The sequence below is a fragment of the Balaenoptera ricei genome, chromosome 1, assembly GCF_028023285.1.
Source record: "Balaenoptera ricei isolate mBalRic1 chromosome 1, mBalRic1.hap2, whole genome shotgun sequence".
NCBI classification, from domain to species: Eukaryota; Metazoa; Chordata; class Mammalia; order Artiodactyla; family Balaenopteridae; genus Balaenoptera; species Balaenoptera ricei.
In genome coordinates this window covers 43,012,148-43,034,815 of record NC_082639.1, presented here as the reverse complement: position 1 = coordinate 43,034,815, position 22,668 = coordinate 43,012,148, and the positions used below count along the sequence as shown (strand labels likewise).

The following is a 22,668-nucleotide window of genomic DNA, read 5'->3' as shown; positions in this document are numbered from 1 at the left end:
TCAGATCTCTTGAAAATGGAGTATTAGAAGGCTGAGTTCTAAATAGCTGAAGTTTTGTGTGTTAATATGTCAAATACACTTGCATGGCAAATTACCCAGAAAATCGTGTGCTTTATAACGCTTATTTGTTTTTTATGTTCACTAGTACTGAGTTGTTAATCATTTCTTAAATTTTTAGAGAGAATAAAACTAAAAAGATTTTGAGTGGTTTATTTGAAAGAATAAAATCTATTCCTTTGTCTCCTTTTCACTACCTGGACTTCTGTATCTCTTTGCCTTTATACACAGTATTCTTTTTGTCTGGATTACCACCTTCTCGCTACTTCATCATGGTCTTTGACACCGCCTTTTCGTGGGAAGTTGCAAAAAGTAGTACAGAGAGGTCCCATATACCCTTCATCCAGTTGTCCCTAATCGTTGTAACACCTAGTATTCTTATAGTACAAGAGCAAAATCAGGAAATTGACATTGGCACAATTCACACACTTTATTCAAATGTCAACAAATTTATAGATACTTATTTGTGTGTATATGTGTTGTTCTGTGCATATGCAGTGTTTTCATGTGTGGATTCATGTAGCTATAACCATAATTAAGATAAAGAACTGTTCCATCCCAAAGATCCTTCATGCTACTCCTTTATATTCATACTCACTCCCCTCTTTATTTATTTATTCTTTGGTTATTCTCTGTATCACAGGACCTTGTGATTAACTGAGAAAAAGATTGGCATTTTGTTTTAGAGAATGTCTGTCTATTTTTACCTTTTCCACATTGTACTATAACCATTTACAATAAGCCTGATACTATGTAAAGTTTCAGTTCATTTTGTGCACTATAGAGTCATAGACTCTCAAAGTCATATAATCCAGCACCTCCTCCCACCACATAACCCCTGCTAACATGAAACTAAAAGTTTCATGTGAAGCAACTCTTGATACTTGTTTATTAACTTGTGAATTTCCCTAATAACCAGGACCTCTTCTTTCCCCCCCCCACCACTACCTGGTATACTTTGGTGTTAGATTACCTATGTGTTAACTTTTGCTAGATTATGCTGCACTAAGAAACAACCCAAAATATGAGTAGCTTATAATAACAAAGGTTTGTTTATTGCTCACATTATAGGTTCCCTAGTAATCAGCTATGGTTCTACTCCACGATTCTTTTTCATTTCAGGATCCAGGCCGAAGGAGCACCCCCTATTTGTGACTTACTGTTCTCTTGGCAGAGAGAAAAGAGCAAGAGCTGGTGGAAACACACAATAGCTCTTAAAGCTTCTACTTGGAACTGGAACGTTCTCATATTTCATTGGCCAAAGTAAGTCACATGGCCAAGCCAACAGTAGGGTATCCACAGAGAGGCACTACAAGTCACATGGCAACAGGCAGGACTGTTAATACTCTTGTAAGAGGAGAATAAATGATTGAGGATTATAATACAACCTACCAGACCTTAGGATGGTATAACTTTTTTTCTTAGTAAAAAAAATTTTTTTCTGCCCTGCGGCAGGCATGTAGGATCTTAGTTCCCCAACCAGGGATTGAACCCTCACCTTGCATTGGAAGCACAAGGGTCTTAACTACTGGACCGCCAGGGAAGTCTCCTTAGTAGAATTTGTTATACTTGATTTTTTCTTAATAAAAATAGCAGCCCCACCCTTTTCTTTTCTTTTTTGTTTTTTTTTTTTTTTTTTTTGGTTTTCACTGCATTGGTTAGGATCACAGTGGCTTAAACAAGAGAGAATTTCTCTCTCTCAAGTAACTGTCCAAGTAAGATAAGTGGTATAGGGCTGATATGGCAGCTTCATGATAGTGTCAGAGACCTAAGCCCTTTTCTCTATTGTTCTTTTATTCTCAACCATGTTTGCCATCTCTCAGTCTGGATAGCTGCTCCATGTTTCACCACCAAATCTGCCTTCTGGACAGCTGGAAGAAGGACCATGAGGTAGAACGCATTCTCCTTCCCTGTAGGTGCACAACCTGGGAGTTGGGCACATTATTTCCTTTCACATTTCATTGAGGGGAACTGGGATTGCAAGAGAGGATGAGAAATATAGCTTTAGGTAGATGTCCACATGTTCAAGTAAGATTTAGGGGTATTATTACTAAAGAAAGAAGAGAGTAAAGGATATTAGGGAACAATTAGCCATCTCTGTTTTTTTTTTTTTTTTTTTAGTGTTCCATAAGCCGAATATATAATAGACACGACCTACTCCTTAGCCATCTCTTTTTAATTCAATTAATTTAACTCCTACGAAACCTATGAAGAATAGGTGTCATTAGCACTTTACAGATAAGGATGCAGGCTTTGCAAAGAGGTGAAATAAGTTGTTCAAGATCATACACCTAAGAAGTAGTGGAATGGGCTTTGAATTTAGGCCTGATACCAAAATGTGAGTGTTTTTTTTTACAAAACTATATTGGCATTCCAACATCTCTTATTTTCAAGCACTTAACATTTTTTTCAGAGTAGTAATAAATAGCTGTTGACTCTTTAGAAGGAATTCTTCTTACATTTATGAATATTTTACTTTATGACAACTGATAGGTGTTTATGATCTAGCCAATGAATAAATAATTGCTTTAAATTATAATAGTGTTAGAATTTTTAAAAGTCAGATTTTGATTTTGATAACTTTAGTTTAAAAGTTTTCCTTTAGAAATTAGTTACTAAAAATTTATATGTAACTTTGCATACTGATGTCAGATTTTCGGATTTTTACATTTTTCTCCAAACTGAAAATAGCTTTATTGTTTTATTCTAATTATAAAAGTAGGAAGTGCTTATTATAAAAAACGTTTTCAGAGAACACAGAGTAGTATAAAGAAGAATGTAAAAATCATTTATAATTCCATTATACAGAGATAATTACTGTCACCATTTTAGCTATGCCTCTCAAAATTTTTTCTCCGTGCATTCACTGTGTTGTGTACGTGTGATGTTTTTTAAATCTAATATGATCATATTTCAGTTAAAAAAAAAAGCCAATTTTACCAAGATACACCAAACACTCTTTGATCATCTTACTTTGAAGAGTAAATTGGCAATTTGGATGGCTTTTTCCATTCTCACTTAGCTGTATCGTATTAGTATAGTTAATTAGCACAGGCTGTACTTAACTTAGTCACTTAGTGAGCTAATGCTTTCTCAAATGTATTTATGTAGTAACCAGTGAGTCTATAATGTGATGATTAATAAGGTACAGTTTGGAGTTCAGAATTTCTTACTATTTATCAATTTTTTTCTGGGTACTAAAAATTCAACTGAATTGTCTTTAAATAACTCTTTGTTATTGATGGAATGTATTTCATTTGCTTTCTCTAACAAAGTATTTATACCCTTCTCTGGGTGTAGGGTGAATATGTAATTTTTTATTCAAACTGGGACATATTTGAGAATGAAAGGGACATTACAAATATTTAAAGTTTTATATGTTTTTTGACTTTTTTTTTTTTGGCCATCAAAATGGTTTTATTACATCAGTAAAATAGTTTTGTTTTCAGAAATAAAATTTTATAAAATATTTGTTCTATAGTACAACAAAATAAAGGCTTTACATTGATTATGAGAATATTTAAAAACAAAAGCAGAATAGTTATTCTGGGTAATAGTCATATTTTTTGTCAGCTTCTTAGACATATCTGTCTCTAATGTTGTGTCACTAATACTTTTCTGAACAATGTCATTATTTTCCAATGTAGTTTATCTAGTTTTAATTTTTTTCATAAAGTTATCTGCAGCATTTTTCAAAGTTACATTTTATGGTGTGTAGTTGTTAACCCTTACAGTTGACAGTTGACTCTTCTCTGTAACCAGTGCTATATATATATATTTTTTGGCCATGCTGCTTAGCTTGTGGGATCTTAGCTCCCCGACCAGGGACTGAACCCGGGCCTACGGCAGTGAAAGCACCAAATCCTAACCACTGGACCACCAGGAAATTCCCAGCAGTGCTATTTTTAATTGCTAACATACTCTCTCTACATGTTGTGAACTACCTGGCTACCTCAGAAACAATTTTGCTAAATGGAGAATATTGTTAATTCTAATTTTTTTCTTATTGAAAACTGTAAATTTATCAGCCCCAGTATTTTCACAGGCATTGTCTTTTTGCCTCTATTAAAGGTACTCTTTGACAAATTTTTAATAAGACAAATCTTGTCATATAATTTGTCCCTATTTATGATTATTTTACATGTTCCACTAAATTTAGATGCTGTGAAATCATAGGCTCTCTGTAATTTCATGTCATTCCAGTATAGAATATACATTTATCCAGTTAAAAATAGGAAGACTTTTGATGGAACTTCTAGAATTCATTACAAAGTGTAATGATAGAATTTCAAAATTAAATCTTGTATTCTGTTTGAACTCTCATCATTTAATTTGTTTAGTACTTCCCTTGCTTTTGAGGGATATGTTTCATGTCTTGGCAAACTTTCTAATAATTGATATTTGCTAAAAGCTTCAATAGCTGAAGTTTTTTGTTTTTTTTTGGATTTTTATTCATTGAACTTTAATCTTTGATTAAAAATTTCCCACTGATTTTGAACAATATACAACCAGTCATTAGAGGACTTGTTTTCAAAAAGATTCAATACTGAGACACTTAGGTTGGATGTATAAAGTCAGTCTTTCAAAGATTCCAGCCTTTAAAATCTGATGACAGGTTGCAAGTAGGGAACACATATTGCCATGTTTAAGTATTTTTTTGTTTTCAATACCATTTTTATACTTAAAATTTAAACCAGGGATATGTGAAAACATTTGTAAATTTTAGCATTTGCAGCTAACTCATTAACAGTGATGCCACTATAGCTCTATGATAAATAGAAGTAGCCTTAAAATTTTTATGCAAATTATCTATCCATTTTCTAGAGAAATGAAAATTTAGTACTTAATTTTGTATTAAACATATAATTTCTTCTCTTTAGCTCATTGTTCCTGAAAGGGTTTACTGGATAAAAAAAAGAAAAAAAGATTGTCAAACAACAAAATAAATAAACAGTTGTAGAATTATACCATACAATAAATGACAAAACCACCTCGAGTTTTTAGACTGTTGACTCCTCACACATACTTCATTTGCGCCTAACCTGTAATTTCTCACTTACTTGGCTGGCTAGTGGCCTGATGGATCTTGCAGGTCATTGCACATGTCACTGTACTGACTGGCACATCAGTCAGTAGCACCAGGAGCCAGCAGAAGCACCAGTGTAAAATATTTCTTCCACAATCTCGAATGGATATAAGGAGTTACCTGTCCATGGTTGCTTGTGTCTGAGGATACTTTTCACTGAGTCTTTTGCATGGTGTCCTTGAAAAGGTGTTAGTTATGTTTTATCTGTAAAGAGTCAGGAAAAAAGTGGAATTATCGTTAGTCCTCTTTACAATTTCATCACTTGTTCAGTGGTTAGAGCACTTAGACACTACTAGCTTGGCCAGAAGTTAGATGTATACAGTAGAGGTGTACTAAATTCATCCTGGTTTATTTTAGTGTAGTGGTTAATAAAAAATAGTTCATTTAAGAAAGTGAGAAATCTGAGACAAGTGGTAAACTGGATGGGATGCTGAGACAACAGATTGTATTGTCCTGAGCAAACCAGGGCATATGGGAAACAGCATGGTAATGTGAAAGAAGATGGAGCTTAGAGTGAGACAGTCCTGCATTTAAGTCCAGTCTCCGCCATTTAAAAGCTTGGACAAGTAACCTCTCTAAGACTAGGTATATTAGGGTTCTCCAGAAAAACAGAACCAGCAGGACAGACACACACACACACACTGATTGATTAATTTTAAGGAATTGGCTCATGTGATTGTGGAGGCTGGCAAGTACTAAATCCGCAGGGCAGGCTGGAGACCTAGGGAAGAGTTGATGTTGCAGCTGAGTCTGCAGGCGTTCTGGAGGCAGAATTCCTTCTTCCTTGGGGGGGGCCTCAGTCATTTCTCTCTTAGGGCTTTCAACTGGCTGGATGAGGCCTACCCACATTATAGAGGATAATCTGCTTTACTCAAAGTTTATGGCTTTAAATGTTAATCACATCTTAAAAAAATACCTTTATAGTAACCTGTAGACTGGTGTTTGACCAAACAACTGGGTAGTTAATGGCTCTTGAATCTGTCCCCTTTTCCATCCTTGTTTTCTTTACTTTTAGCATGGCAGTTGAACAAGTGGTCTTCTATAACACTTTATAATCTTATCTGTAATCCTTATCACCATTCAGAACTCCTTACTATTCTCTTCAAACATAACTGAGATGTCCATTGATTGCATGCATTTTGGCATGCTGTTACCTTTGTATAGAATCACCCTCTCCTCTTCTCCCTTACACCTCAAATTTCTGTACTGATGTCAACCCTATGAAGCCTTCCTGGACTTCCTTCCTGGTTCCAGAACACTCTTCACATTCATGTACAGGCGAACCTGAGCCTTTAAACATCGATACTCCTAAGCTGCCTTTCAGATGTTCATCAGCTGACCAAGGAGCCCTTTGAACTGTGGTATGAATTGAATAGCACTCCCTTCCTGCAAGCATTTCAGATCTGATATCAGGATCGTCTTTTTGTTCATTAGTTTGTGTATTCATTTGATTATTTTACTGAAGTGGTTTTTGAATCGTATTCATAGGTACCTTGGGCACTTCGGTAGAGGATGAATGCTTAAGGCTTTGGGCTTTTCAATTCGTCTTTAACCAAATCATTTCACCCCTAATTTGTTATATGTTGGGTTTCTGAGTAAAATTTTACATGAGGAAAAGAGTTCTGATGTCAAAAATAATTTTAAAATTCTTGTTTTATTTCTTGTCTACCTGATTCTTGGTAATCCATGTGGCTGCCTTTATTCAATTTCCCTTCCTGCCCCCAGAAAGAAACAATACCAAACTTTTTGAAATCAAGGATATTTTAATCGTATTTATCTTTATTTCATATATCTGTTGGATGAATGCAAATACATTAATAGAAGTCATTGAATAGCATTTAATTTCTAATTATTTATTTATTTTAGTTATCAAGTGGGAATCCTCTATATGAAAAATACTATAGACAGGTAAGATGTTTGTTTCTTTGTCTTCTTAGATTGAACATAGAATATACTTTCAACTCCTGATTGTATATATGCAGATTACCATCCAGATGAATAAATTTGACATTTTTTGTTTTCATTTTCTTGTGCTTTAATCTCCTGCTTTGATTAATGCTTTTAACAAGCTCCCAGAAAAATGAAGGAAAGATAATTAAGCCCAAACACTTAATTGTCTTAAATATCTATCTTAAAAATCCATGTAGCATTAGATATATTCATCCAGATATAAACATCCAAATTAATTTATAAGCTAAATAGAAATGACTTTTATGTTGTTTTTAAGACTTATTAAAGTTTAATTTTCATGAAGTTAAAACCGTGACTCATACAAATATAAAATGAACGTGTGTCAAGGATTTTTTTCAACTCATTAATTATTGGGAGAACCAGTGAGGTGTAAAAATGGGAATATGAGTTACAGAGATTTATATTCTCTATCAGAGAAAATTAATTTCATTGGTATGGATAGGAATCATTTGCATTGCTATCAGTTTTATATAATTTAACCTCTACCCCTACAGAGTGTAAAGTAGCCGAGTTGATAGAAAGTCAAAGGTACAAACCATAGATGAGATTATCTAATCTCCTGAAAGTGTAGACAGTCTTATTTGCCCATTTCCCAAAATCAGATCATTTTTCTTGATAATCTCTTCACCTTGTGATCATAATTATAGAAAAGGCTGGTCTCCTTATACAAAGAAACTGGATAATCTACGTATTGCAGCAAGTATTAATGAATCACTATAGGTCTCCTTGTGTGACTTGCAAATCTAAAGCCATACACTTACTATTTAACAACTTCTAAGGCCAGCTGATTAATTTCTGCTTGAAATTTCTAAAGAATCTCAGATTGTACTTTTTAAAGCCTCTTCTGTTTTAAGGCTAGGATCCAAACTTTAGAAATTCTCTTCTTCGTATTTCACATGCAGTATAAATTTGAGTGCATTTACCTCATCTTGAGGTTTCCCATGTCTGCTAAGTTTTCTAGCCTGTTACGTGACCTTGCTTTACTGCTTGAGTGACTGGGATCTTACAAACATGTTGCAGGCCAGTCTTCTTGTGGGGCCTTTGTAGACATTGGTTGTACATAAAGTCAATCCCTGATCCTTAATAGCGGCTTGTTCTATCTGAATAAAAGAGAATCATTCTCAAATATGGCCTTGTTTTTGTACAATTGGTTTACTCAACTATAACCTGATAAAAAGGAGAATAAATTGTTATTTAACTTATTTGATAACTATATGGCCATAGAAAGTAAGGACATTCAGTTAAAGGATTTGGTTTTGATTTCTGAAGCGTCATTGAGAATCAAATACCATTGAAAACTATTTCATTCAGTTTACAGAAGCAGAGCCTACTAAATTGAGGGATGGATATAGAGTAAGAAAGGGCTTTTCCACATATCCATTAGAAAATAGAATAGTAAAAATAATACCAACAATATTCCACGTAAATAATCATAATTGAATTTTCCTTAACACTTCATTCAGCCCTGTGTACTTAATTCTTGTTCCCCTGCCTCTTGGGTCAGGAGTCTGCTTTCAAGAGATATATCTACTTCCAGAATGCAGAGTCCTGGAATTTTGACTTGGTCTAACAGTACAGTCTGAAAGTTGTCTAAGTGATGTCAGCCCAGAAGTCTTTACCCACAAGTCTATCTTTTGAAGTGTTAATAGTTCAGAGTATGTGGTATCATACTTTCCATGAGGCTCTGAGACTTTCTTTGTTAACAACACAGATTGTGGCCTTTAGCTTATGGCAGAGCCTTTAGGCAGGCATCAGAGTACAACAGAAACTGCCTGTAGATGACAAAGGCTAAATGGCTGTGTTTAATTATTATAATAACCAAAAGAATGGAAGATAGTAAAATTATTTATTGGAATATACTACATAAATATGTCATAAGAGCTTGATCTGGCTTTCCCTTTCCCCTCAGTGCCTCTGTTTCTAGGCTATGGGGGGGCAGTTGTTCCTTTTTTATCCCACCCTGGTCAAGGGGTAGGCAAAGAAAAGGAGTTGTGGAGAATTCTAGAGGCAGAGTTCCCAAGGCATCAGGGAAAGAACGGAAGACCATATTCTTTCTGTACCTCCTTGTTACCCCAAATTTGGATTGGGCAATTCTTTCCTTTTTGCTGAGTGCCCGATTTATCCCATGTTCTAGCACTTGAAAGAAAGGATTTCTCTTTTGCTTCTTTGCTGGGATTGGTCTGTCTGGAATGCTTTGTATATATTTTAGCAAGCAATTTTTTAACTAAAGTGGAAAAACAGCTCACAAATATCCTCGTATCATGTTACTACTATTCCCATGACTTTTAAAAATTTACTTTTCATTTTTACAAATAGAACTTTACTTTAGGAAATCTCTACGGAAGTGAGAGTCGTTATTTTTTTTGAACTGTTTTTTTGTTCTTGGTGACCTCGTTCTGTCTTAAAGGAAAGTCCGCATCAGTTAAAATGATGTGTTTCCCTTAATGTGCTTTAGGAACTTAGCAGTTTTAAAAATTTCTTTTAGGTTTATACTGCAGTCACTGCTGGTTTTAGAACTGATATTGCTTTGATTTTTTAAAAAAGTGTTGCAGTTTCTTAAGAGTATGTATAAAAGCAGAAGTTAATTATTTAAAGATATTTGAAAAAAAACAGATAACTGTGCAGCTATTCCCATTTATCAGAAGACCTCTCCAGGAACTATTGCCCTTTTCCTCTATTGCCATTTAAGTTTATTGGAATTTAAATGGCAGCTGTAGAAGACTTGGAATCAGAAGACATGTATTAATGTTATGACTCCACTAATCTGTTCTACTTCCTCTGAGCTTCAGGGGGTTTTTTTTTGTTTTTTTGTTTTCTTGTTTGTTTTTGTTTTTGTTTTTTAATTTGGCCGCGCTCTGTGGCTTGTGGGATCTATGTTCCCTGACCAGGGATTGAACCCGGGCCCCGGCAGTGAAAGCACTGAGTCCTAGCCACTGGACTGCCAGGGAATTCCCTGAGCTTCAGTTTTATCATGTGTGTAATGGGCATGATAAAAAAACACTTTGTAGATTGACAGTGCTGTCTAGATGGTACTTTTCTCATATGGGTCTCCAATATTCCATGGCCTTCGTTAGTCAAAGGATTCCTGTTCCCTTTTTGAAAAAGTCAGTTCCCAAATTACAGGGAGAAAGGCAGGTAAATAATCATAATTTTGTCTTCATGTTTGTTGTCAGCTTATGGTTTGTATCTTTTCAGGTTGATACGGGCAATACTGGAAGGGTATTGGCTTCTGATGCTGCTGTATTCCTGAAAAAATCAGGACTTCCAGACCTGATACTTGGAAAGGTAGTATTTGTTCATTGTAACTAGATATAATGAATATTTATTAGTGTAGATAAATTGGGAGCAAATTCAGACAGATAACCATTAAGAAACTTAGAAGTTAGAACTGTCATGGAAGCAGTTACAGTAATGCAGTGGAGGGAATTTCTGGTGTAGTGATTTACCCTCTTGAAAAATAAGGTGTTTTTCAGATTTTTAGAAAACAAATTACTTTTTAGTAGGATGAAATGAGGAAGTAATAGTACATTTGAGTGATGTGGGGAGAAACAGTGCAGGCTGGGAACCTTGCCACCCACTCAGAATTGGCTCTTTCCCTACTTCCTCTATTAGAACTGTCTCTGTGTTTAATATGTGGTAAATAGAGTAGGGGATGAGAGGCTTAGGAAGGAGCACAAAGAGGTGGAAAAGTCCCTCTCTTGGCTTGATCTCCTTACAAATCCTTATGTATGATATTGATATGTATTCAAACCCTGAAAAATAATCATTATTAATAATTTACTCACAAATAAACATTAACTAAGAATATCATCTTAATAAGGATCTAGAATCAAAGTAGCATGTTCTAGTAGAAAGAGTATTGGACTTGGAGTTAGAACCTGGGTTAATAAAAAAGTCATTGGACTGGAAGTTAGAATATGGTGTTCAGTTCTTTCCCTGATGCCTTGGGTATTCTTGAGTAAGTCACTTAACCTCACTGGACCTTAGTATCTTTGTGTAGGGTTGCACTAAGTGATCTTTAAGGTTTCTTTCCACTTTTAATTCTATGATTCTTAAATCTGACTACCAAAGAGCATGAGGTTGTAAATTGCAGGGATTTAATTTATCTTTAAGGTGATTTTTGTTAAAATTTTTTTTTCTAAATTTCAGATCTGGGATTTAGCTGACACAGATGGCAAAGGTATCCTGAACAAACAAGTAAGATTCAGAGATTGACATGAAAAATTTTTGAGTGATTCAGAATAAAAAATAGTCAGCAATTTTTTGTATTTTTAAACTAAAAATTGGTTTTTTCCCAAAATTAGGGTTTTGCAAGGGCAAGTGTTATAACAGTGAAAATATTTCCAATCAGTAGGGATTAAAATACCTAATTCCCAAAGGTTAGTGTTAGTTTGGTGACATTTAGTTCTCCTGGAGCGTTGTAGTCTGTTTGGGCTGCTGTAACGAAATATCACAAAGTGGTTGGCTTGTAAACAGCATAAATTTATTGCTCACAGTTCTGGAGGCTGGAAGTCTGAGATAGGGTGCCAGCATGGTTCTAGTGAGAGCTTTCTTCTAGGTTGCAGACTTCTTCTTTATTCTTACATGGCAGAATGTGCTAGCAATTTCTCTGAATGCTTTTTTGTAAGGCACTTATCCCATTCATGAGGGCTCCATCCTGATGGTTAATGCACTTTCCAGAGGCTCTACCTCCTAATGGCTCTACCATTATTTTTGGGATTTTGAATTTCAATATATGAATTTGGGGGGACACATTCAGACAATAACATGGGATTTATTTTTCTTAGTTATTCAGGGAGACTTTGCTCTTTGTATCTTATTAATTAAGTTTCTTATGTGTACAGGGTTATAAATAAAAGTGGATTTTATTTTATTTTATTATTTTTCTTTAAATTTATTTATTTATTTATTTACTTTTGGCTGTGTTGGGTCTTCATTGCTGTGCGCGGGCTTTCTCTAGTTGGGGCGAGCGGGGGCTACTCTTCATTGCGGTGCGCAGGCGTCTCATTGAAGTGGCTTCTCTTGTTGTGGAGCACGCGCTCTAGGCACGCGAGCTTCAGTAGTTGTGGCATGTGGGCTCAGTAGTTGTGGTTCACGGGCTCTAGAGTACTGGCTCAGTAGTTGTGGCGCACGGACTCAGTTGCTCCGTGGCATGTGGGATCTTCCTGGACCAGGGCTCGAACCTGTGTCCCTTGCATTGCATTGGCAGGCAGATTCTTAACCACTGCGCCACCAGGGAAGTCCAAAAGTGGATTTTATTATTCATATGTTAAGATGGTATTGTGCATTTGAAGGGAAGCTCTTGGCTAATCAAACCTGAGTACAGTGTAATCTGGTCTAGGTCTTATCTCTGACATATAAACCAAAAAATGGTTTACAAGCCAGAAGTAAACCTTAGACCAGAAATATGTGAAAGTGGTTGTGGGCATTGGACACCATCAGAGAACTTTAAAGTTGTGCTTGTTGGGGATGGATTTCAGAGTTCTACAGGATTAAATTCAAAGCTTGCTACGTGCTAATACATTGGCTGAGTACTACTACTCAAAGCTAATTTTCCCTATGGGGATAGCTGAAGCTAACTCAGAAAAGGGATGGAAAAAATTAGATGAGGGGGTCAGAATACCCAGTCTCTTATCTAAGACTCCAAGGTTAGATTGTGGTCCCCATTGGACCCCTGGGCAGAAGGGCCAGTGTGGTACATTGGAGACATAGGAAAACTAAATTCGCATGGGCATCCAGGGTGCTCTGTACTCAGTCAGCAAATATTTGTTGAGTACCTGTTTTGAGCCAGGTTTTGGCAATGCAGAGGTGAACGTGACAGGACGTGGTCCCTATCTTCATGAACTTACAGTAAAATAAATTCTTCACTGCTGTTCCTAGACTTTGGATGTTTAGTTTGAGTTGTCTTTGTTATATCCAGGTGGCTGGATTTATGGATCTGCAGTTATAAACTTTGATGTTTGCATTGGAGGAATAGATTTTTGAATTAACATATGAAATTAAGAAAATAAAGCAATACTTACTGAGTTTCTATGTGCCAAAAATGATAGTGTTTTCTTCCTATAGTGTGGTTTTAATTTTGTTCCTTAAAATACATTGCAAGGTAGATATTAGCCCCCCTTTTAAAGAGTTTTTTTAAACTTGCCCAAGGCCTCACAACCGGTAGCAGAACTAGAATTCAGTGCAATACTATTTCACTTCAGAGCCCATCCATACTATGGGAGTGGACCTGATTACCTAAGAGTAATTGAATTTCATTAGAATGAGAAGAGAAAAAGGATTATTTAGAGTTCAGCATTTAAAGGATGGGAGGAGACATTGATTTCAACAAAAGGTACTTGAAAGGTCAGAGGAGAACTAGGAGAGCTTTATGAAACTATGCCAGTAGAGGAGAGCTTCAGGGAGGATCATACTGCCCAGGCTGCCAAAAGAACAAGTAGGGGGTGTTTCCCTGGTGGCGCAGTGGTTAAGAATCTGCCTGCCAATGCAGGGGACATGGGTTCGAGCCTACTGTTCCGGGAAGAGCCCACATGCTGTGGAGCAGCTAAGCCCGTGTGGCACAACTACTGGGCCTGCACTCTAGAGCCTGGGAGCCAAAACTACTGAGCCCATGTGACACAGCTACTGAGCCCACGCGCCACAACTACTGAAGCCTGTGCGCCTATAGCCCGTGCTCTGCAGCAAGAGAAGACACTGCAATGAGAAGCCCGCGCACTGCAATGAAGAGTAGCCCCTGCTCGCCACAACTAGAGAAAGCCTGCACACAACAATGAAGACCCAATGCAGCCAAAAATAAATAAATTAAAAAAATAAATTAAAAAAAAAAAAAAGAACAAGTAGGATGAAGCTTTTTTTTAAAAAATTTATTTTAGAGTCTATTGTATTTGGCAGCTAGGAGTTTATTTGTAACACAGGCAGTTGTTTCTCTAGCTAATGGTAGGAGTTGAAATCAGATTGCATAGAAGCTTGTGTGGTGAATGAAAAGAGAAGAGGTGATCTTGAAATAGCATTTTTTCAAGAAATTTATTAGTGAAGGCAAAGTATTGTATAAACAGACAACGTGCAAGTTTCTAGGAACAGGTTAAGTATTGAGTAAGAAGGTTGTAGGTGAGAACAGATGTGAGAAAAGCAGTAAAGGGTTGATTGCATCAGCAACTGTACTGGAGTATTGACAAGTTGCAAGTAATCATAACTGGAGTAAAGGGTTTTGTTATGCTTATTCTCAGACCTGATTTTAACTCAGAACAGCTGAAAACAAGTTGCTTCAGTGTCATTCCACTAATTAAATTTTGGACCGAGGCTTCAAATGCCAAAAACCCAAGGACCTTTGGGAGAGATTTACAAATATTTTGAAATCAAGCAGTTATATAATTGTTTTAGATGTTGCATAGTTTTTCTTTGTAGCTTTTCTGGAATAACAGTGACTGAGTCACTTGAATGATTGGTCTAGTGTTAAAATTTATAATCTTAAATCCAGAGGCGACTTTTGATAACCTTTTATTTATTTTCTTCTAGGTGCTGTTTTATTCTTGACTTTTTTTCAAGATTCTTTTTCTCACTTAAATTATAAAAATCATTTAACATCTTTAAATATTCTTTGAAACATGATTATTAATTTTGGTATATTTCCAAATATATATATTTATCAGTATATCAGTTTATTTAATTATTTTCCCATTTATATTAATATTTTTTGCTGTTTATAATATTAGGAATATCTTTGTACATAGATCTCTTCTTGATTTTAGAGCAAGTGTTTTTCAAGCAAATGTGCTGTTATATTCACTGCAACATAAAAATCTTGGAGTAGTTGTGAATTGTTTTATATTTTCAGATTAAAGGTATGTGTGTAGATAGATGGTTAGATGGATGAATAGATAGATAGATAATGCTTTTAACATTCATACTTTTCTTTCTCAGGAATTCTTTGTTGCTTTGCGTCTTGTGGCATGTGCCCAGAATGGATTGGAGGTTTCACTGAGTAGTTTGAACCTGGCTGTTCCTCCACCAAGATTTGTAAGAAATGCTTTTAAATTTAAATTGTATTTTAAAAAATGATACCACATGATTTGAAAATTAAAATTTACTATATTAAAAAATTTTTCCCTCAACCCCTATCACTCAGCTACCCGATTTTCTTTCTTATGGCTGCTGCTGTTATTAGTTTCTTGTGTATCTTCCAGTTATTATATGTGTATATAAAGACATATAAATACCTATATCCTCAGTTTACATGAATTGTAGCATACTATACACATGATTCTATGCCTTTTTAAATAACTTGATATGTTTTGGAGATCTTTACATAAAAGCTTCCTCATTCTTTTTTACAGCTGGATAGTATTTCCGTGCTTCTGTTTACCTTAATTTATTTAACTTCCTATTGGTAGGCTTTTAGCTTGCTTCCAGTCTTTTATTTAAAACATGCTGCAATGAATAATAACCTTGAATCTGTGTCAGTTTGCATGTGCAGAAATATATGTGTAACCTCTCAGAAGTGGAATTGCTGTTTCAAAAGTTTGTGCATTGTAATTTTCACATATAATATCTACTTGTCTTCCATAGTGGTTGTATTAGTTCACAGTCCCACCAGCAATTGGTTGAGTGTACTTCTGCTAACATACTGTTGTCAAACTTTTGGTCCTTGTCAATATGATAGGTGACAAATGGAATGTAAGTGTAGTTTTAATTTGTCCTTTTGGTTTTATGGAGTGAAGTTGAGTAGTTTTTCTCATGCTTATGAGCCATTTACATTGCCTTTATGTGAAATATCTGTTTGTAACCTTTGTCCATTTTTCTTTGGTTGTTTGTCTTTTCTTATTGAATTCTAGAGGCTTTTTATATATTAGGGAAGCAGTCCTTTGTCTGTATGAGTTGCAAATATTTTTTCCCAGTTTGCCATTTGTCTTTTGACTTTGTGGTGATTTTTTTTTTCCATAAAGAAGTCATTGTTTTTAATGTAAATTAATTATTAGGATTTAAGTTTTTTAATGGTTTCTTTGTTCACATTTACATTAGTCCTGATGTAAGGTATGTGTATGGATTCAAATTTATGTTTCTTCAAGATGGCTACCTTTTAGACTTAATACAGTTTATTGAATAATCAATCTTTTCCATACCGATTAGAAATGCCGCCTCAATCATGTGCTGAATTCTCATATGTATTTTGGTTTTTTTCTGGATTTTTTCTGTTCATACCCATTGATCTGTTTATCCATATGCTCATCTCACATTGTTTCAATCATCATATTTGGTAATTTATATCTGATAGGGCTAGTCCTCCCCACCCTACTCCTTTTCTTCAGAAGTTTCATGGCTCTTCTTGCTTGGTTTTTTTTTTTTTTAATTAATTATTTATTTATTTATTTTTGGCTGTGTTGGGTCTTCGTTTCTGTGCGAGGGCTTTCTCTAATTGAGGTGAGCGGGGGCCATTCTTCATCGCGGCGCGTGGGCCTCTCACTATCGCGGCCTCTCTTGTTGCGGAGCACAGGCTCCAGACGTGCAGGCTCAGTAGTTGTGGCTCACGGGCCTAGCTGCTTCGCAGCATGTGGGATCTTCCCAGACCAGGGCTCGAACCCGTGTCCCCTGCATTGGCAGGCAGATTCTCAACCACTGCGCCACCAGGGAAGCCCCCCTTCTTGCTTGTTTTTAAATTCAGTATTTTAGTATTTGGTCTGAGTATTATGAATTTAACTTCAGTTTTGAGAATTTCTGTACTTTGAAGTTTAGTTGTGGAGTCAGAGGGTGAATTTAGGGATTTGTTGCCTAACTATATACTATTATAAAAAATTTTCAAACATACTCATCTGTCTCTACAAGCAAATAAAAATAATAACTCGGACATGGTGTTGATAGATTCATGTACTTGTAACTTAGAAATCTTAAGTTGAGTTCTTGTTCCAGTCAGCTTTCCTTAAATAGTGTAGGGAAAAAGTGATCAGTTAACAGGGCCATAAATATTTTTGTTACATTCAGATATCTTTATCTTGATTTCAGTTGTAATAGGATTTCTTCTATAAGACTTAACATGTTTTAGTTAGTGCTCCACAGTCATTTAGTTAGCTCCACTAACTCAGCTTACTCAGTTTTTGTTTCATTTGTACTCAGATGAAGGTCTAATAGAGTTAATGTATAATAGTGTCCTTTGTGCATTGAGATCCAACATTTTGTCTGAGTATTTTTAAATCCAGAGATTATTTTCTCTTCATTGTTTATTGATGTGAGGATTTCAGCCCTTCATGTGCTATATTTTCCTTTTTAGCATGATACCAGTAGTCCTTTGCTAATCAGCAGAACTTCTGCAGCTGAGCTCCCATGGGCTGTAAAAGTAAGTAAACTTTGTAACTGTTCTCTCTTTTACTTCACTTTACTTCCTACCTACATAATCCTTTCCCCCTACTTCCAAAATATATTGCAGTCGGCATTAGACTTTCATTTTTTACTGTGGAGGAAATACTGGTACTAGAAATTGCTTGAGGGATGTTACAGCTCTGTCAGTCATTTTACGACAGTTAGTATTGGCTTAATCTCGTTTCTGTTATAGTGTAAACTAAAAATGGTGATCTCATAATCTTGTATTAACTAAAATATTTGATGAATAGGTAGTTTACCCCACTGGTACTATTTCTTGTTCGAAAAGTTCTACTTAACTAGATATTCTCTTTATGGCTCTAAAACACTTCTTTATGAAATCTTTTTCTAAAATGGGTATTTTGCATTACAGTTATTTGGAGGCACCAAAATGGTTATAGCTATCTTATCAAATTTTAAAAATCATAATTTTAAAATAGAATATAACAGATCAAATAACCTGTAATAGATGTGTACAGTTTTATCAGAAAACCATTTTCGTTTGTATGCCTGTGTATGCTTGTATGCTATTAACTTTAAAAAGTGTAAGGATCTGGCCTTGACTTGGAAAATCATGAACAATAGCTTTTTATGTTATACAAATAACTTTCTGGGATTTTAGAAAATACCTTGTTATTGATAAAAAGAAATCTTGCTTTGGGAAAAATGGGGGAAACTTGATGTCTATTTCTGTGGCAATGATTTCCTTTTTTTTTTTTTTTTTAATTTGTTTGAGTTTGAAATGTAACTAAATACCATGTTTAGAAAGTCATAGAATGTCACTAACTAGCTGTGTGTTCTTACAAAAGTTACTGTTTTGCTTTGGATCTGTTTGAGTGAGGGGGTTGGACTAGATGCTCTTCTCAAAGCCCTTTGATCACTAAAATCTTTTGATTTTAACCTAACAGTAGAAAGGCAAAGATAGTATTCCAGCTACAAAAGGGATGGAGGGGATTCTAGACTTTTGAGTGGAGTAACTTTTAAATGATTATTTACTGTAATATATTTTGATGAAAGTGAAAAATGTTTTTTAAATGATAGTTTTAAAAATGTTGTCTATTCTTTGAGGACTCGATTTTTAAAACTGCAATTAAATTCCTTTCACCATTATTTGACTTGGATCTTTTTTGTATTATAGTCTGAAGATAAGGCCAAATATGATGCAATTTTTGATAGTTTAAGCCCAGTGAATGGATTTCTGTCTGGTGACAAAGTGAAACCAGTGTTGCTCAACTCTAAGTTACCTGTGGATATTCTTGGAAGAGTAAGATATTAAATTCTAAATGTAACTTTTATGTGTTTTAATTTTTTATCTACCAGGAACACTTAAAACTACATAGATCTTATTTTGAAGTTGTATTATAGAATTTTTTGTGTTTTGACTTAATATATAAAATTACTGCCAATTTCTTTCTTTCTTTGGTTATTCCCTCTAACATATGAGTGTTTGAAATTAGCTATATATAATCCTTTTAGGTAGGTCCTTTTTTCTTTGAGCTGTATGCTCTGACCTCCGAATTCCTTGATTTAATTTCCAGAGACCATCACTGCATCTACCATTTACTCTGTGGCTGTATCATACAGCCTGGTTAAAGCAATAGTTTCATCTCTGAAATCATAAATTCTACTCTCTGAAGAGAACTTCTTGTCTTTCTAGATTTCTTTGCTAGATACTTGCAAGACTAATTCTTTGACCTCATCAAGACCTTTATTTATTTATTTTTATTAATTTAAAAAATTATTTATTTATTTATTTTTGGGTGCGTTGGGTCTTCGCTGCTGCTTGCGAGCTTTCTCTAGTTGTGGTGAGCGGGGTCTACTCTTCGTTGCAGTGCACGGGCTTCTCATTGCGGTGGCTTTTCTTGTTGTGGAGCATGGGCTCTAGGCACGCGGGCTTCAGTAGTTGCAGCACACGAGCTCAGTAGTTGTGGCTCAAGGGCTCTAGAGCGCAGGCTCTGTAGTTGTGGCGCACAGGCTTAGTTGCTCTGTGGCATGTGGGATCTTCCAGGACCAGGGCTCGAACCTGTGTCCCCTGCATTGGCAGGTGGATTCTTAACCACTGCGCCACCAGGAAGCCCGACCTCATCAAGACCTTTAAATCAGACTCTTTTATTTTCCCCATCTTTTGAATTTACTGTTTTCGTCATCTGTCTTGGATTTTTTTGGTCCACTGTTTAATGTCAGTATCCTTAGCTTCCTTTGCCATGTTTTCTAACTTTTCTCCTGCCTGGTGAAAATCCAACCTTGCATGAAGCTAATTATCTGCCTTCTCTCTGGTTGCATTCAGACTACTGAGAAAGTCTAGTAAGATTGGTATCATCATAATTTCATGATCTTCAGCTGGGTTTTCCATACTGCAGCCACTCTTGTGCTGTTTCCATCGTGATTTCTCAATACCCCTCTTTATATTTCAAACCTTATCTACTCTCATTAAACCTCTAGTCCTTTCTTTAATTCCTTGCTTAGTCAGACTACATGGGGTCAAATCCTGGTTACACCATTTCTTAACTGTATGACCTTGGGCAAATCATTAGAAAACCATGTCTCAGTTTTCTAATCTTTAAAATTAGCATGGCTCCCAGTTTGTAGGGTTATACAAATTAAATGTGATAATGTATATATAAAGTACCTAGCACAGTGCTTGGTACATACTCTTTGAACGCTAGCTGCCATGATCATGATGATAATGACTCGCCACCACAACACCAGTACTACTGGATCAGTGTTGTATAGTTTAGGTGCTCAATAAATATAATAAATATTAATTTAAAAGCTATTTTCTAATATTGTTTTTCATTAATTATTTTTCTATTGTGTGATCTGTGTGAGATTTCTAAACTATAAATATAATCTTGTTATTTTTTACTTAAAAGTTACCCTCTTAGGTGGCTTCCCATTGCATTTAGGAAAAAGTCTAAACTCCAAGGCATTCAGTGACCAGGCACTGGCTTGTTTTCACTCCTGTCTCTTACCAGTATACCTTCTCTTACTGTCCCAAGTAAAATTTTGTTGAATATCTTAAATACCTTCATTTCAAGGATTTAACATAGTTTATAGCTGGTCTAAAGCTATGGATTCTACTCTAGAGTTAGACCAAATATACCAGGGCCTTTTAGATTTTATATTTATTTTGTATGCCCTGGACATTAGTTGGCTAATGATTAATAATACAGTGTTCATTGGACACTTATTTCAGATGATTAGAGATTCTGTATTATAGGGAAAACAATAATGGACTTGGTTGGAAGTCTTCACATTGAAAACTGATTCTGTTACGTAATAATAGTTGCATGATCCTAGATAAGTCATGTAGTCTCAGGTCTAAAACAGGTTTTATAGTACCACATGGAGTTGTTGCATGAATTAACTGAGATGTTGTTTTTGAAAAAGCATTATAGTTGTTTAAAGTACTGTGTTACATAATTGTTTTCTTACTTGAGAGGAACAAAATATTTTCTTTAAAAATTTGCAAAGGAATTTCTGTTTAAAAATACTTGGTATTAAGAATTATTATTTCTTTTTACAATAATGTTAATATAGCATATAATAGTGATTTAATAAAATGGTCAGCATAATTGAAATTTCTCAGAGAAATAGATGTTATAATGTTTAGGCAAAACTTTTTCCTCCATTTAGGTATTGGATGTATACAGTTAGCACGTGAAATGACAGAATGTTAATCTTTCCTAATTCTTTTCTTTTTAAGGTTTGGGAGTTGAGTGATATTGACCATGATGGAATGCTTGACAGAGATGAGTTTGCGGTTGTAAGTAACATAATGCTTTTGAAATCTTAAACATCTTAATGGTTTTCTCAAGTGAAAATTTCCCCTTTTTGTTTATGTTTAGAGGTAAACTACATTTCTCTTAAAATTGATTGTATGACTGTATTTACCTAGAATTTATAGGTAGTCAATAGATATTATTAAACAAATGGATAATGAATGTTTTTGCCATCTTCATTTTATTTGACTTTAAGGTACATAAGAATACATGCTTTGGATAATGTACTCTAAAGATGCTGAGTATAATCTTTTGAATCCCAACGTGACCAGGCATCTCAGTACCTACTTCTGCTGTGGAATGACTTTACTTTAAATATATCCCTGAATTTTCACATTTATTTGATTAAAGGAAAAGATGAATAACATAATAGTTTCACGTCATTTATGAAGGCAGAGAAAGTTTTGACATCTTATCTGAAGACATGTTATCCTTAGTAACTGGTTAGTTAATTCCGCATAGAGTTGTTTTCATGGCTTCCTTAAAGGTTAGATAAAACTCTGCTGTGAACTCATGAATGGTAAATCTCTCATCCCCCCCTTGAATCTCTTATTTGGAAATTAATATTTTCAAATTTTCTCTATTTTGCTAAGAAATTGTCCATTTCTTTGACTTTCAGATTTGCCACAGATTTGCACTATTCTTTAATCTCTTCTGGGTTTATGGTTGGGTTCCTTTCTGTTTCCAAATCTTATGTATTTTTGCTTCTTCTCATTCTTTGTTTAATTGGATTTTTTCTGGCCTATTTATCTTTTAAAAGAGCCATCTTTTGGATTTATTTATCTTTTCTATTATGTTTTGACTTTCTATTTCATTCTTTTCCACTTTTATTTCAATTCCTTCTTTCCAGTTTGTTTTGATTTACTTTTTAATACATTTCTGAAGATAAGTACTAAGTCCCTTTGTTTTTTATCATCTTTAATATTGAAAACATTTAAAGGACGTATTTTCCTCTAAATACAGATTTAGCTGGATTCCATAGATATTGGTACAAAGTGTTCTTTTCACTCCTTTTTAGATAATTTTTAAATTTTCCTTGGTCATCTACTTAGGAATATGCTTTTTAATTTCAAAGTAGTTAAGTTTGTTTGATTTTTGTTACCTTTGTATATACTTTCAGCTTGATTAGATTTTGGCTGGTGAATGTGGTCTTTAAAATTTTGTTAAGGTTTTCTTTTTTGCCAAGGTTGCAACCTGTTTTTACATGTGTTTCCTGGATATGTCAACATTTCTGTTCAGAAGATATTAGACTTCTGTAAATCCATTTTACTGATTTTATTGACTACACTTCAGTTTCTCTTTGTCCTTACTTTTCTTTTTTTGGCCCTTTCATAAATTTTATTCTGTTTATATCCTAGGAGCGAAACAAAATAGGCAGAGCACATTTTATCACATTTGAAAAAATATATACAGAAATAGAAA

At 34.9% G+C, this 22,668-nt stretch overlaps 1 protein-coding gene across 3 annotated transcripts in view; it reads left to right on the top strand.

Annotated features, from left to right (window-relative positions):
- EPS15 (epidermal growth factor receptor pathway substrate 15) overlaps nt 1-22,668 on the top strand; it is a 164,774-nt gene that overhangs the window by 23,951 nt on the left and 118,155 nt on the right. For all 3 annotated transcript variants that reach the window (XM_059922320.1, XM_059922319.1, XM_059922321.1), the window contains exons 2-8: nt 7,010-7,051; nt 10,310-10,399; nt 11,264-11,311; nt 15,035-15,130; nt 17,376-17,441; nt 18,603-18,728; nt 21,171-21,230. In XM_059922320.1, the coding sequence (XP_059778303.1) occupies nt 7,010-7,051; nt 10,310-10,399; nt 11,264-11,311; nt 15,035-15,130; nt 17,376-17,441; nt 18,603-18,728; nt 21,171-21,230 (528 nt within the window). The remainder of the gene's footprint in view (nt 1-7,009; nt 7,052-10,309; nt 10,400-11,263; nt 11,312-15,034; nt 15,131-17,375; nt 17,442-18,602; nt 18,729-21,170; nt 21,231-22,668) is intronic.